Source organism: Macaca fascicularis, chromosome 10 (assembly GCF_037993035.2).
Source record: "Macaca fascicularis isolate 582-1 chromosome 10, T2T-MFA8v1.1".
Taxonomy (NCBI): Eukaryota; Metazoa; Chordata; class Mammalia; order Primates; family Cercopithecidae; genus Macaca; species Macaca fascicularis.
In genome coordinates this window covers 6,759,626-6,774,396 of record NC_088384.1, presented here as the reverse complement: position 1 = coordinate 6,774,396, position 14,771 = coordinate 6,759,626, and the positions used below count along the sequence as shown (strand labels likewise).

Sequence of the window (14,771 nt, the reverse complement as noted above, 5' to 3'; positions counted from 1 at the left end):
TAAAATAACATAAAATATCTTCGGTTTGGCCGAATACGTAACTTTCCTTTTCCAGTAACAGTATAATTCTTTACCCACATTAATAGTTGTATATCCTGGCTGGGCACGGTGGCTCATGCCTGTGATCCCAGCACTTTGGGAGGCCGAACTGGCCAGATTATGAGGTCAGGAGTTCAAGATCAGCCTGGCCAACATGGAGAAACCCTGTGTCTACTAAAAATACAAAAATTAGGAGTGGTGGTGTGCACCTGTAATCCCAGCTACTCGGGAGGCTGAGGCAGGAGAATCACTTGAACCCAGGAGTCAGAGGCTGCAGTGAGCCGAGATCACACCACTGCACTCCAGCTTGCATGACAGAGCGAGACTCCATCTCGGGGCGGGGGGGGAGAAGTTGTATATCTTAAACATATACAATAAGGAAATAATACTGTCCTACAAAATAAAACTCATATATGTATGACAAAAACCAAACCTAGACTGTCATAAAGAAGGGGGAGGATTGCAGGCTTCTGTATAAAGGCATGCTCACATCTATCTGTTAGTGATCCCCACTTCGCACTTCATGCTGAGCCTTGTTACTAATAGCAGTCGTCGCAGCAAGCATGTCCACCAGACATCAGGCAGCGGACTAGACGTGCAAATAGCCTTGCATTGTCTTCCGCCCTCACTTAGGAGAAGGAACCCCCCACTTTCAGATCCAGGCCCTGAGAGGGAGTGAATTGCCCTGGGGCACAAGGGGAGGGAGGAAACGGAGTTGCTGCACCCCAGGGCATGTCTGGCCTTCTGGCTGCGCTACTCCCTGGGGTCCCAGAGACTGTCCTGGAGACAAAGCTGGAGAACCTCGTTTATCCTCGTCCTTAGAAGAGGTGGCCAAATGTGAAGCCACCACTGACCCCAAAACCACCAGCAGCTGAGGCTGCCCTGGGGCAGGCGTCAACCTCAGAGGTTGTCTGTGCCAGTGCCTTAGTGTCCCCTGCCTAACCTGCATCCCCCAAGAGTGCTTCTTGGCACTTCCGCGCTATCTCCTATATCTATGCAAATTCAGGGCAGATGTAAATTGGAGGCAGATATTTATTTTTATGCAGATGAGCCACTCCAGAGTGTTTGGTGCATTGGAGATCTCGTGAAAGCAAAATATCTCCCGGCGTGCGCTGCTTGTTCGGGTTTTAAGTCGTGTCAGCGTTTACATTTTCTTAATATGAAAAATGCCTGCGTTGGTCTGCCGCCAGCTCCCCCTCCCTCCCTGCAACCCTTGGCCTCTCTGCTGGCGCCTAATGGTTTCTTTATTCTCTTGCTTCTGCTTTCTTAGTCACAAGTTTGGGAAAAAAGTCACCTATTTCAACTACCTGAGCGAGCTCCATGAACACCTTAAATACGACCAGCTGATAATCCCTCCCGAAGTTCTGCGGTGAGTGCCGGTTAGACCCCAGAAGCCACATCAGTACCTCTTCGTGCTTCCAAAGGGCTTGGTTCGATCCATGAATGTTTAAGGCTTTGTTTCCAAATGTGTGCTTGGCTAGCTTTGGCTCAGAAATCTGCGGCGTCAACAAAGATCTGCAGCTGCTGACTCAGAGAAATGAGATTGCAAAGGTTGTGTGCAGGACGGGCTGCTTACCTCGCCCACCGCTGCAGAACTGATTTAAAAAAAAGCCCTAGCCGGGCACTGGCCGTTTGTTGCCTTGGTGTTTACCGTTTTTGCTTTTGAGCAGAAAATTGGGGGAATTTCCCAGGCGTGTGGATAACGCTGTGTACAGAATGAAATGTTCTCAGGGATGTCGCGGGCGCTCTAGAAAACGACCTGTCTGCTGGATGATGAAAGCTTGATTGGTGTGTCTGCTACGAGGCTTAAACGTAGGCCCGGATGAATAGAGGCTGCCCAGGAAGGTGCTTGCCACGCAGCCAGTACAGGGTGTGCAGATCCAGCCTGGGTCTCTGGACCCCCAGCCTGGGTTCCCTCTGCCCCTGTCTCCCTCTGCCCCTGTCTCCCTCTCTGAGGGGCTCCTTTAAAGGAGTAGGCTCTTGCCAAAGTGCATGCAGGTGAGACTGGTAGCTTTGCAAGGGCAATGGAGATATTAACTTCTCTCCAGATGCCAAGTCATGTGGCACGTGCTGTGATATAGAGGTGTTTAGAGAGTGTGGTCCCTGCTCTCATGACACGCTCAGGCTAGTGAGGGCCACAAATCAGTGATGACAGGGGCCAGAGGAGGCACTGAACCCAGCTGGGAAGGGGACTGATATGTGGGGGTAATCCAGGAAGACTTCCAGGAGGAGGTGGCTCTTAAAGTGAGTTTCACAGGGACAGTTGGCTAGATCAAGAGGCCAGGAAGCCCTCCTGCAAACATGTGGGTGAAATATTGGGAGATCTGGAGGCAGCAAGAAGTCCCAAGTGATCAAGCAGAAGTTGGTGAACGTGAAGCTGGAGGTCACCTTGGGCTGGGAGTCCTTGGTGCCGAGCAGAGGAGAGTGAACTGGACCCAGAGGCCATGGGAGGATGATGGGAATCCTTGGTCTGCCGTGGGCCCTGGCAAGACTCCACTCCCAGACCTCACTAGAGTGACCCGGGGGAGTCCATGGAGACGGCTCAGAAGATGTATTTTTAGCAGCTCTGTGGTGGAAGTGATTTGATCTGGTGACAAAGGGTAGCTTCACATCCTCCCGCGTGGGAGAGCAATTTGGGGATGAAATGGACGGCATCTGAAACACCCAGCTCCGGCTTCTCAATGGCTACTGGGTGCAATCTAGGGCCTCTGGAATGTGCAGGTGGCTGGCAACACTGAGGGTGCAGGGTCCTGTGAGTCAGAGGGGCAAGGTTTGGGAGAGGGGCGTGGGCTTGGGCATTGGGAGCTCCTGAACTTACTCTGTAGGGAGCCGGTACCCCTGTTCCATAGCCGTGCAGCAGAACCCCAGAGGACACGTCCAATCCTGATGCTTTTAATTGAGCATCTACTAGACTTGGGGGCTAAGTCTGGATTTTATCTACCCCCACATACTTCCTGGTGGGTGCTGCGAGGACCGGAGGCTGAGACCCACTGGCAAAGCAGCAGGGCAGGGCCTTGGGGTCCTGAATCCTGGCTGGCGTCCCAGCTTGTGACCTGAGGCAAGTCCCCAGACCTTGACAAGCCTCAGTTTCCCAATCTGTAAAGTACACAAAATAACCCTTTCATGGTAGGCCCCTCATGAGGGACAAAGACCTCTGGGGAGCCACTCGGGACACAGAGCGCTGTGATTAACTCACAAAGGACAACCCAACCGCACGTGGCAGCGGCTCACACCTGCTTGGCTGGCCAGGCTCAGTCCAGTGTGCCGCCTTCTCTGCAGACCTTTCCTGCGTGCCGGGTGCCTCTGCGACGTGTGCCTGCACCGTCTTGTGTCACTGACTGCCTTGCTCCCGAACTGCTGACTAATGATCATGTTCTCCCCCCATCCTGTGGTCAGGTTACTGCTGTATGCACAGTGCCCGGCACATAGTAGGGCCTCAATATGTATTTGCCTGTGTTAAGGGAGGACTGTGTTAAGGGAGGCCTGTGTTAAGGGAGGACCGTGTTAAGGGAGGACCGTGTTAAGGGAGGCCTGTGTTAAGGGAGGACTGTGTTAAGGGAGGCCTGTGTTAAGGGAGGACTGTGTTAAGGGAGGACTGTGTTAAGGGAGGACTGTTACCTGCTGCACAGAGGCTCTTTTCTTTTCTTTTTTGAGGTAGAGTCTTGCTCTGTCGCCCAGGCTGCAATGGCACGATCTTGGCTCACTGCAACCTGCACCTCCTGGGTTCAAGTGATTCTCCTGCCTCAGCCTCCCAAGTAGCTAGGATAACAGGCGTGCACAACCATGCCCAGCTAATTTTTGTAATTTTGGTAGAGACCGGGGTTTCATCATGTTGTCCAGTCTGGTCTTGAACTCCTAACCTCAAGTGAAACGCCTGCCTTGGCCTCCCAAAGTGCGGGATTACAGGCATGAGCCACCGCGCCCAGCACAGAGGTTCTTTTTACTGGAAGGCTTTAACATTAAGCTTCCTTCAGAATTTATCCATCCTCTTCAGAGTCCAGCTGTTCATGGCTTTCTTCATTCATTCAACAAATATTTTAATTGAGCATCTACTAGGCAGCAAGCCCTTTCCAGACACTGGGGACAAAGTAATTAACAAAAGGGACAAGTCCCCTTTAGCATTACAAGCCAGCGTTTGTCTTAATTTCAGACACTCAGGAGAGCTGAGGGTGGTCACGCCCACCTCGGGGCTGGCCGCATGGCAAGCGGGTGAGGCCACTCTGCCGGCCAGGGTAGGCCCGCTGGCCAGGGGTCGCAGGAGAGAATGGACACTTGCTGGGGACTGGGCTACTGCCTGTTGCAAGAATAGGCGACAGCAGTGGGGGATTGTGACCGCGTGAATGTGAATGTGTGTGAGCTGGCAGCATGGTGTGTGTGCCCCGAGGGAGGGGATGCCCAGGTGTCCTGCAGGTGTTTGTGGGGTAGCCAGCTCCACCCAGCGCCTCCATGGATGCCAGCTGCCCCTGCCAGGTGAGAGCCCGGCCTCTGTTGTGTCTGCAGGTACGATGAGAAGCTCCAGAGCCTGCACGAGGGCCGGATGCCGCCTCCCACCAAGACGCCGCCCCCGCGGCCCCCGCTGCCCACCCAGCAGTTTGGCGTCAGTCTGCAATAGTAAGTGAGCCAGGGATGTGCCTGCTCCTATGCCCTGGACCCTGGGAGCTGTGGGGCGCTTCGGAGTCCAGAGACATTTTCCCCAGACTTTTGTCTCCAGCAGCCAAGCTTAACCCTGCAGGAAAGATAAAGCCTGAGCTCCTCACTGAGGCTGCGGCTCGATGCTTGGTGCCTGGTGGGGGATTGTGTGCTCGCTGCTCTGTGCCTGGTGGGGGCGGGGGGGCGTGCTCGCTGCTTTGTGCCTGGTGGGGGGACCGGCAGTGGGTAGCGGATGGGGTCTCTGGGGTTCCCACCCCAGCTTCTGTCACTGCTGCCCTCTGGGCATATACTTCCCACCACCTTCAAGGAGGGCGTGGTCACAGAATGTGCTTAGGTGTGGATGTGGGGCGTGTCGTGCTCGGAAGAAGCTTCCGGAGCCAGTGGGCAGCTGCCTCTCATGGTCACGTACAGGCCTGGGTGAGGCAGAGACGGTGCCTGGTCACTCTGCATCCCTGATCCCCGCATCACCGTGCACGCTGCTAACACCCAGGCTGGACACAGGCATAGAGAAGATAGGCTTGTGCTGGACTCAGCCACTGAGATTTAGGGGTCATTGTTACTGCAGCGTAACCTGTCCTCCCTGATACCCTTTATCAGCCGCATGACCTCAAACTCACCTCTTCTCTCAGCTTGTTTCCTTATTTCTGGTATACAATCCTTTTTTGGGCTGGCAGGAGCAGAGTCTTGCTCTGCCTCTCAGGCTGGAGTACAGTAGCTCCATCTCAGCTCACCGCAACCTCCGCCTCTTGGGTTCAAGCTATTCTCCTGCCTCAGGCTCCTGAGTAGCTGGGGTTACAGGCACCTGCCACCACATCTGGCTATTTTTTTTGTATTTTTAGTAGAGAGAGAGTGTGGTCATGTTGCCTGGCTGGTCTCGAACTCATGACCTCAAGCGATCCACTCACCTTAGCCTCCCAAAGTGCCAGGATTACAGGCGTGAGCCACTGCACCTGGCCACCCAGGGTAGATTTTGAAACATTTTGAAAGGTTTTGAGAACTGAGGAGGCTCTGGGTGGCATCTGGGCCAGGGGAGGAGATGCATCGGTCACCCGCCCTTTCTGAGCCATGTGGGCAAGGGCATTCCTGGGGTTAGAGGGGAGTGGATTCGGCCCTGGGGACTTGCCTGTTTCTTTCTTGGCCGAGAGTGGTGGAGTTCAGAGAGGATAGGGAGGGAGACAGAGTCATGGACCCCAATGAAGTTCATACCCTCATTCCCAGAACCTGTGATTAGGTCACCTTACGTGGCAAAAGGGGCTTTGCAGCAGAAATGATTAAGTGAAGGATCTTGGGATGGGGGGTTATTCTGGGTTCTCTGGTGGGCCCAAAACAATCGCCAGCATCTTTACGAGAGAGGCAGGAGGGGGCCGGGCGCGGTGGCTCAAGCCTGTAATCCCAGCACTTTGGGAGGCCGAGACGGGCGGATCACGAGGTCAGGAGATCGAAACCATCCTGGCTAACACGGTGAAACCCCGTCTCTATTAAGAAATACAAAAAAAAAAACTAGCCGGGCGAGGTGGTGGGCGCCTGTAGTCCCAGCTACTCGGGAGGCTGAGGCCGGAGAATGGCGTGAACCCGGGAGGCGGAGCTTGCAGTGAGCTGAGATCCGGCCACTGCACTCCAGCCTGGGCGACAGAGCCAGACTCTGTCTCAAAAAAAAAAAAAAAAAAAAAAAGGCAGGAGGGTCAGAGTCAGAGGAGATGTGGCAGCAGAAGCAGAGGCCAGAGAGGTGCGGGGCCAGAAGCCAAGGTACTCAGGCACCTCTAGAAACTGAAAAAGGCAAGGAATGGATTCTCCCCGGAGCCTCCAGGTGGAACACAGTCTGGTCAACCCCTTTTTGACTCCTGACACCTCCAGGATATGAGATAATACATTTGGGTGTTTTGTTTGTTCGTTTTGCTTTTTTTTTTTTTTGAGACGGAGTCTCGCTCTGTCCCCCAGGCTGGAGTGCAGTGGTGTGACCTCAGCTCACTGCAACCTCTGCTCCCCGGGTTCAAGCAATTCTCCTGCCTCAGCCTCCCAAGTAGCTGGGATTATAGGTGTCCATTGCCACGCCTGGCTAATTTTTGTATTTTTTTTTTTTTTTTTTTTTTTTTTTTTTGAGACGGAGTCTGGCTCTGTCGCCCGGGCTGGAGTGCAGTAGCCGGATCTCAGCTCACTGCAAGCTCCGCCCCCCGGGTTTACGCCATTCTCCTGCCTCAGCCTCCCGAGTAGCTGGGACTACAGGCGCCCGCCGCCTCGCCCGGCTAGTTTTTTGTATTTTTTAGTAGAGACGGGGTTTCACCGTGTTCGCCAGGATGGTCTCGATCTCCTGACCTCGTGATCCGCCCGTCTCGGCCTCCCAAAGTGCTGGGATTACAGGCTTGAGCCACCGCGCCCGGCCAATTTTTGTATTTTTAATAGAGATGGGGTTTCACCATGTTGGCCAGGCTGGTCTTGAACTCATGACCTCAGGTGATCCACCTGCCTTGGCCTCCCAAAGTGCCAGGATTACAGGTGTGAGCCACCTCGCCTGGCCCATTTGTGTTGTTTTAAGCCACCGAGTTGACGGTAATTGGTTACTGGGGCCACATGAAAATAAAGCAGGTGGTAGTGAGTGGTGGGTAGTTGTGAGTCTAGGGGGAGGGAAGTGTGTCTAAATCTTATTTCCAGAACCAGCAAAGGTTGCTTCTAGGGTGCTTGAGCCCAGGAGAGGGATGGGCCTAGAGTGCAAATGTGAAGCTGGGTGGGCATCTCAACACTAAAGAGGACCATTGGTGCCCCAGCGTGGACCCCTAGACCAGCACTGTCTGATGGAACTCTGTCAGGATGGACCTGGTCTGCTCGGCCCGGTATGGTAGCCAGTGCTTGGTGCGGCTGGTGCAGACGCTGAATTTCTAATTGTATTTCATTTTAACTGATTTCAATTAGAACTGTCGCAAGTGACTTTTGACAGTTGTACTGCACAGTACAGCTCTGTTTCACCCTCGCCTTCCCCAACTAGGCACACACACAAAGGGTTGCCACTTAGACATTTTGTAAGCACTGTGCCAGTAAATGAGCAAGAGAATATATGTTGAAATAGAATGTTCACCCCAAATATATCTGGAACACATAGTTTACTACCAAATAGTACTTCCTTTTCCTTTTTCAGACATTGTGAGAATGTGCGGGTATGAACAGCTCTTCAGCTCCCATCACCCCTTAGGGGCCGCCCAGGAATGCTGGGCTGGGCAGGCACCTGCAGTGACCTCAGGCTCCTCCTGGGGGCGCTGGTGAGAACTCAGCCCTTGAGCAGGCTGAGCCAGCAGACCAGAATTTTGGTTTTTTTTGAGACTTTTTTTTTTTTTTTTTTTTTTTTGAGATGGAGTCTCACTTTGTTGCCTAGGCTGGAGTGCAGTGGCAGGATCTTGGCTCCCTGCAACCTCTGCTTTCCGGATTTAAGCAATTCTCCTGCCTCAGCCTCCTGATTAGCTGGGACTATAGGCACATGCCACCACACCCAGCTAATTTTTTTGTATTTTTAGTACAAGCGGGGATTCACCATGTTGGCCAGGCTGGTCTCGAACTCCTGACCTCAAGTGATCCACCTGCCTTGGCCTTCTACTGGGATTACAGGTGTGAGCCACCACACCTGGCCCAAGCCAGGATTTTCCAGCCATCAGATGACCGCTTTCCCCATGTTCCTGAAGCCCTGTGCCTCCAGCCCATTACTGGGGCTCTGCTGGGCTGATACTGCTTCCATGTGCTCTGACACACAGGGGCCTAGGGGTGGGTCCTTAGCTGGGAGACTCCAGCCACGCCTTTCTCATCTCTTATTTTATTGTTCAGAGTCACTTCTCTCTTCTTATCATCTAACAAAACTTTAAAAAGGATAAACAAAGGCCAGGTATGGTGGCTCACACCTGTAATCCCAACACTTTGGGAGGCCGAGGCGGGTGGATCACCTGAGGTCAGGAGTTCAAGACCAGCTTGGCCAGTATGGTGAAACCCCGTCTCTACTAAAAATACAAAAAAAAAAAAAAAAAATTTGCCGGGCTTGGTGCCGCACGCCTATAATCCCAGCTACTCGGGAGGCTAAGGCAGGAGAATTGCTTGAACCCGGGAGGCAGAGGTTGCAGTGAGCCGAGACTTTGCCATTGCACTCCAGCCCGGGAGACAGAGAGAGACTCCCCCTTAAAAAAAAAAGAAAGAAAGAAAGAAAGAAAAAACAAGCACAGCTCACAGACTTCGAAAGCCATCTACGTGAGTGAAGTGTGGGAAAATGGTTAGCCATGGCTGTAGGCCTCAACTCCTAGAAGGCCACCAAGAGATACGCTGCATTCTGAGCAGGTGCCTTTCAGAGCATACTAATGCAGGGCCATTGGCTTTAACTGTCACCTTGCCATAGTCCATCCCTCTCCAGGGCCAGTTGTAACTGTAAAAGTCCGGTCCTTAGCTGCTTTCGGGACAATGGGCCACACTGCGCGTGCCGCTTGGAGCGAGAATCCATGCAGTTGCCTCTTTAAATTAATATGTGGTTTCATTGCCAATGATTATAATAAAATGGCAATAAACATTTTAAAGGAAGCACTAGATATGTAATTTGTTTGGACTGTGAATGAATGAAAGTCATTAAAATTCATAACTGAATCCTATTCACAAATGTTAATTTGCCGAGTTAAGTTCAAAAGCATACAGCAGAAAGCTATCACCTTAGAATGAGCTAATTAAGGCCGGGCGCGGTGGCTCAAGCCTGTAATCCCAGCACTTTGGGAGGCCGAGACGGGTGGATCACGAGGTCAGGAGATCGAGACCATCCTGGCTAACACAGTGAAACCCCGTCTCTACTAAAAAAATACAAAAAAACTAGCCGGGCGAGGTGGCGGGCGCCTGTAGTCCCAGCTACTCGGGAGGCTGAGACAGGAGAATGGCCTGAACCCGGGAGGCGGAGCTTGCAGTGAGCTGAGATCCGGCCACTGCACTCCAGCAAGGGGGACAGAGTGAGACTCCGTCTCAAAAAAAAAATAAATAAATAAATAAAAATAAAAGAATGAGCTAATTAAGTTAATACATTAAAGGGAAGTCAAAGATTCAAGAGGTCTTTGCTTGCCATCCCTGAAGAGGAAAAATGGAAACCTGAGGCCTGTGTGGGCAGCTGGGGGAGGTGGGTACAGGGCAGAGCTTGAGGTGTCCTTAGGCCTGGGTGGAGCAGGTCATGGCTGAGCTCTGGCATTTTTTTTCTTTTTTCTTTTTAATCTTTTTTTTTTTTTTTTTTGAGAGGGAATCTCCCTCTGTTGCCCAGGCTGGAGTGCAGCGGCGTGATCTCTGCTCACTGCAAACTCTGCCTCCCGGGTTCAAGCGATTCTCCTGTCTCAGCCTCCTGAGTAACTGGGACTACAGGTGCACGCTACCACGCCCGGCTAAGTTTTGTATTTTTAGTAGAGACAGGGTTTTGCCACGTTGGCGAGGCTGGTGGCAAACTCGTGACCTCAGGTGATCCACCCTCCTCAGCTTCCCAAAATGCTGGGATTACAAGCATGAGCCACTGCACCTGGCCGTTACTGTGTTTTGTTTTGTTTTGTTTTGTTTTGTTTTGTTTTGTTTTTGAGACGGAGTCTCGCTCTGTCACCCAGGCTGGAGTGCAGTGGCCTGATCTCAGCTCACTGCAAGCTCCGCCTCCCGGATTCACACCATTCTCCTGCCTCAGTCTCCAGAGTAGCTGGGACTACAGGCGCCTGCCACCTTGTCCGGCTAAGTTTTTGTATTTTTAGTAGAGACGGGGTTTCACTGTGTTAGCCAGGATGGTCTCGATCTCCTGACCTCGTGATCTGCCCATCTCGGCCTCCCAAAGTGCTGGGATTACAGGCTTGAGCCACCGCGCCCGGCCTGTTTTGTTTTTTTTAAGGTGGAGTCTTGCTCCATTGCCCAGGCTGGAGTGCAGTGGCGCAATCTGGCTCACTGCAACCTCTGCCTTCCAGTTCAGATGATTCTCCTGCCTCAGCCTCCTGAGTAGCTGGGATTGCAGGTACCTGCCACCATACCCAGCTAATTTTTTTGGTTTGTTTTTTGTTTTTTGAGACAAAGTCTTGCTCTGTCACCCAGGCTGGAGTGCAATGACATGATCTTGGCTCACTGCAACCTCCACGTCCTGCATTCAAGTGATTCTCCTGTCTCACGCTCCCGAGGATATGGGACTACAGGCATGTGCCACCACGCCCAGTGAATTTTTTTCTATTTTTAATAGAGACGAGGTTTCACCATGTTGGCCAGGCTGGTCTCGAACTCCTGACTTCAGGTAATCCACCCATCTTGGTCTCCCAAAATGCTGGGATTACAGGTATGAGCCACTGAGCCTGGCCTGTTTTTTATTTTTCATCATAGCCATCCTAGTAGATGTCAAGTGTAGTTCATTATAGCTTTGTTTCACATTTCACTGATGCCTAATGCTGTTAAGCATCTTTTCATGTGCTTATCAGCCCTTTGTTTACCTTCTTTGGAGAAATGTATATTCACTAGATCCTTTGCCTATTTTTTGTTTGAACTGTCTTTTCATTGTTGTAAAGATTTGTTGATATATGCTAGATCCTAGGCCCTTATCAGATGTGTGGTTTGCCAGTGTTTTCTTCCATCCTATGTGTTGTCTCTACACCTTTTGATGGTATCTTCTGAAGCATAAAAGTTACATTTTGATGAAGTCCAGTTTATCTATTTTTTTCTTTTGTCACTTGTGCTTTTGGTGTTTTATCTAAGAAATCATTGCCAAATCCAAGACCATGACAATTCATGCCTATGTTTTCTTCCAAGAGTTTTACCATTTAGCTGTTAGATTTGGGTCTTTGATAACGTTTTGAGTAGATTTTTCTATATGTTGTGACGTGAGGTCTGATTTGCTTCTTTGCATGTTGTTACAGCACCATTTTTTGAAAAGACTTTTCCTGGCCAGGCAGGGTGGCTCATGCCTGTATGTAATCCCAGCACTTTGGTAGGCTGAGGCGGGTCGATCACTTGAGGTCAGGAGTTCGAGACCAGCCTGACCAACATGGTGAAACTGATGTCTCTACTAATAATACAAAAAAATTTGCTGGGCGTGGTGGCGGGCTCCTGTAATCCCAACTACTCGTGGGGCTGAGACAGGAGAATCACTTGAATCTGGGAGGCGGAGGTTGCAGTGAGCCGAGATTGTGCCATTGTACTCCAGCCTGGGTGACAAGAGCAAAACTCCATCTCCAAAAAAAGAAAAGAAAATACTTTTCTTTTCCCCATTCACTTGTCTTGGTACCTTGTCAAAAACCAATAAACATGAGAGTTTATTTCTGGGCACTCTAATTCTTGTCTGTTGGTCTGTATGTTTATCTTTATGCCAGCACCACACAATCTTGATTACTGTAGCTTTGTAGTAAGTTTTGAAATTGGGAATTGTGAGCCCTCCAACTTTTTTTTCAAGATTGTTTTGGCTATTCTGCATCTCTTTAATTTCCGTATTCATTTTAGTATCAGCTTGTTCATTTCTGTAAAAGGCAGCTGGGATTTCAACAGGGCTTGTGCTGTGAGTGTAGACCAATTTTGAGGGTATTGCCATCTTAATAGTAGTCTTCCAATCCATGAACATGGGATGTCTTTCTATTTATTTAGGTATTTTAACTTTTTTTCAATGGCATTTTATAGTTTTCACTGTACCAGTTTTTTGAACTTTTTTGTTAAATTTTTTTTTTTTTTGATTTGTGATGCTATTGTCAATGTAATTTTTTTTTTTTTTTTTTTGAGACAGAGTCTTGCCCTGTTGCCTAGGCTGGAGTGCAGTGGTGCGATCTTGGCTCACTACAACCTCTGCCTCCTGGGTTCAAGTGATTCTCCTGCCTAAGCCTCCCCAGTAGCTGGGACTACAGGTGTAGTCACCTGTAGCCACCACACCCAGCTAATTTTGTATTTTTAGTAGAGATGGGGTTTCTTTTTTTTTTTTTGAGACGGAGTCTCGCTCTGTCGCCCAGGCTGGTGTGCAGAGGCCCGATCTCCACTCACTGCAAGCTCTGCCTCCCGGGTTCACGCCATTCTCCTGCCTCAGCCTCCCGAGTAGCTGGGACTACAGGCACCTGCCACCATGCCCGGCTAATTTTTGTATTTTTAGTAGAGACGGGGTTTCACCGTGTTAGTCAGATGGTCTCGATCTCCTGACCTCGTGATCCGCCCGTCTCGGCCTCCCAAAGTGCTGTGATTACAAGCGTGAGCCACCGCGCCCGGCCTAGAGATGGGGTTTCACCATCTTGGCCAGGCTGGTCTCAAACTCCTGACCTCTGGTGATCTGCCTGCATCGGCCTCCCAAAATGCTGGGATTACAGACGTGAGCCACTGCACCTGGCCATCAATGTAATTTTTAATCTATCTTTTTGTTACTGATTGCTAGTTTCTAGAAATACATTTTTAAAATATATTGATCTTGTGTCCTGCAACCCTACTGAACTTGTTTATTAGTTCTAATATTTTTTGTGTGTGGATTTTTTAGAATTTTCTATATCCAGGATCATGTCATCTGCAAATACAGATGGCTTTCTTCCTTTTCAACCTAATGCCTTTTATTGCCTAATTATGCCTGACTGTAACCTCCAATACATTGTTGAATAAAAATGATGACAGCAGACATCCTTGTCTTATTCCTGATCTTAAGAATCAGCAGTTAAGCTGGGCTGAGCAGCATGTACCTATAATCCCAGCTATTTGGGTGACTGAGGTGGAAGGATTGCTTGAGGCCATGAGCTCAAGACTAGCATGGGCAACATAGCAAGACTCTGTGTCTATTCAAAAACAACAACAACAAAAAAAGAATCAACAGTTAGTCCTTCACTACTAAGTATAATGTTAGCTGTGTGCTTTTCATAGATGCCCTTTATCAGGTTAAGAAACATCTTTTTGGCTGGGCGCAGTGGCTCACGCCTGTAATCCCAGAACTTTGGGAGGCTGAGGTGGGCGGATCACGAGGTCAGGAGATCGAGACCATCCTGGCTAGCACGGTGAAACCCCGTCTCTACTAAAAAATACAAAAAATTAGCCAGGTGTGGTGGCGGGCACCTGTAGTCCCAGTTACTCGGGAGGCTGAGGCAGGAGAATGGTATGAACCCAGGGGGCGGAGCTTGCAGTGAGCAGAGATGGCGCCACTACACTCCAGCCTGGGAGACAGAGCGAGACTCTGCCTCAAAAAAAAAAAAGAGAACTTTTTTCTTTTCTTTTCTTTTTTTTTTTTTTTTTTTTTTTAGTTTTTATTTATTTGTTTATTTATTTTGAGATAGAGTCTCCCTCTGTGGCCTAGGCTGGAGTGCAGTGGTGCAATTATATAGATCAGTGTAACCTCAAACTCCTGGGCTGCAGTGATCCTCCTGTCTCAGTTTCCCAAGTAGCTGGTACTATAGGTATATACCACCATACCTGGTTAATTTTTACATTTGTTTTGTAGAGACAGGGTCTCATTATGTTGCCCAGGCTGGGAACATCATTTCTGTTTCTAGTTTGTTGAGTGGTTTGTTTGTTCATGTAAAGGTGTTAGGTTTTGTCAAATGCTTTTCATCACCGTTGAGATAATCACATGGCTTTTGTCCTTTATATTATTGATATGGTATATTATATTGATTGATTTTTATATGTTGAATAAACCTTGTATTCCTGGGATAAATAATTTGTGTTCATGGTGTATAATATTTTTCATGTATTACTGGATTTGCTTTGCTTGTATTTTGTTGAGGATTTTGTATTTATAAGAAATATTAGTTTGTCATTTTCTTGTCTTACGATATCTTTGTCTGGTTTTGGTGATACTGGCCTTAGAATGAGTTGGGAAGTGTTTCCTCCTCTTCTATTTTTTGGAAGAATTTGCACTATATTAGAGTTAATTTGTTAAACATTTGACAGAATTCACCACTGAAGCTATCTGATCTTAGGCTTTACTTTGTGGGAAGTTTTAAAATTACTAATGTAACCTCTTTGCTTGTTGTATTTATTCATATTTTATATTTCTTCTTGAGTCAATTTTGATAGTTTGTGTCTTTCCAGGAATTTGTTTGTTTCCTCTAGGTTTTCTAATTAGTTGGCATGTAATTGTTTATAGTACTTCTTCATAATCCTTTTATTTGTATAAT

General features: G+C 49.2%; 1 protein-coding gene across 25 annotated transcripts in view; it reads left to right on the top strand.

The window, feature by feature from the left end:
- Positions 1-14,771, top strand: part of LOC102145378 (proline-rich protein 5) — a 180,831-nt gene that overhangs the window by 138,978 nt on the left and 27,082 nt on the right. For 21 of the 25 annotated variants that reach the window (XR_012418637.1, XR_012418638.1, XR_010578308.1 and 18 more), the window contains 2 exons: positions 1,310-1,408; positions 4,540-4,650. Coding sequence is in view for 22 of the 25 variants with exons in the window: in XM_065522008.2 (XP_065378080.1) it covers positions 1,310-1,408; positions 4,540-4,650 (210 nt within the window). In the remaining 3 variants the exon portion in view is untranslated. The remainder of the gene's footprint in view (positions 1-1,309; positions 1,409-4,539; positions 4,651-14,771) is intronic. The other 4 variants (XM_074003557.1, XM_074003563.1, XM_074003562.1 and 1 more) reach the window with 1 other exon arrangement.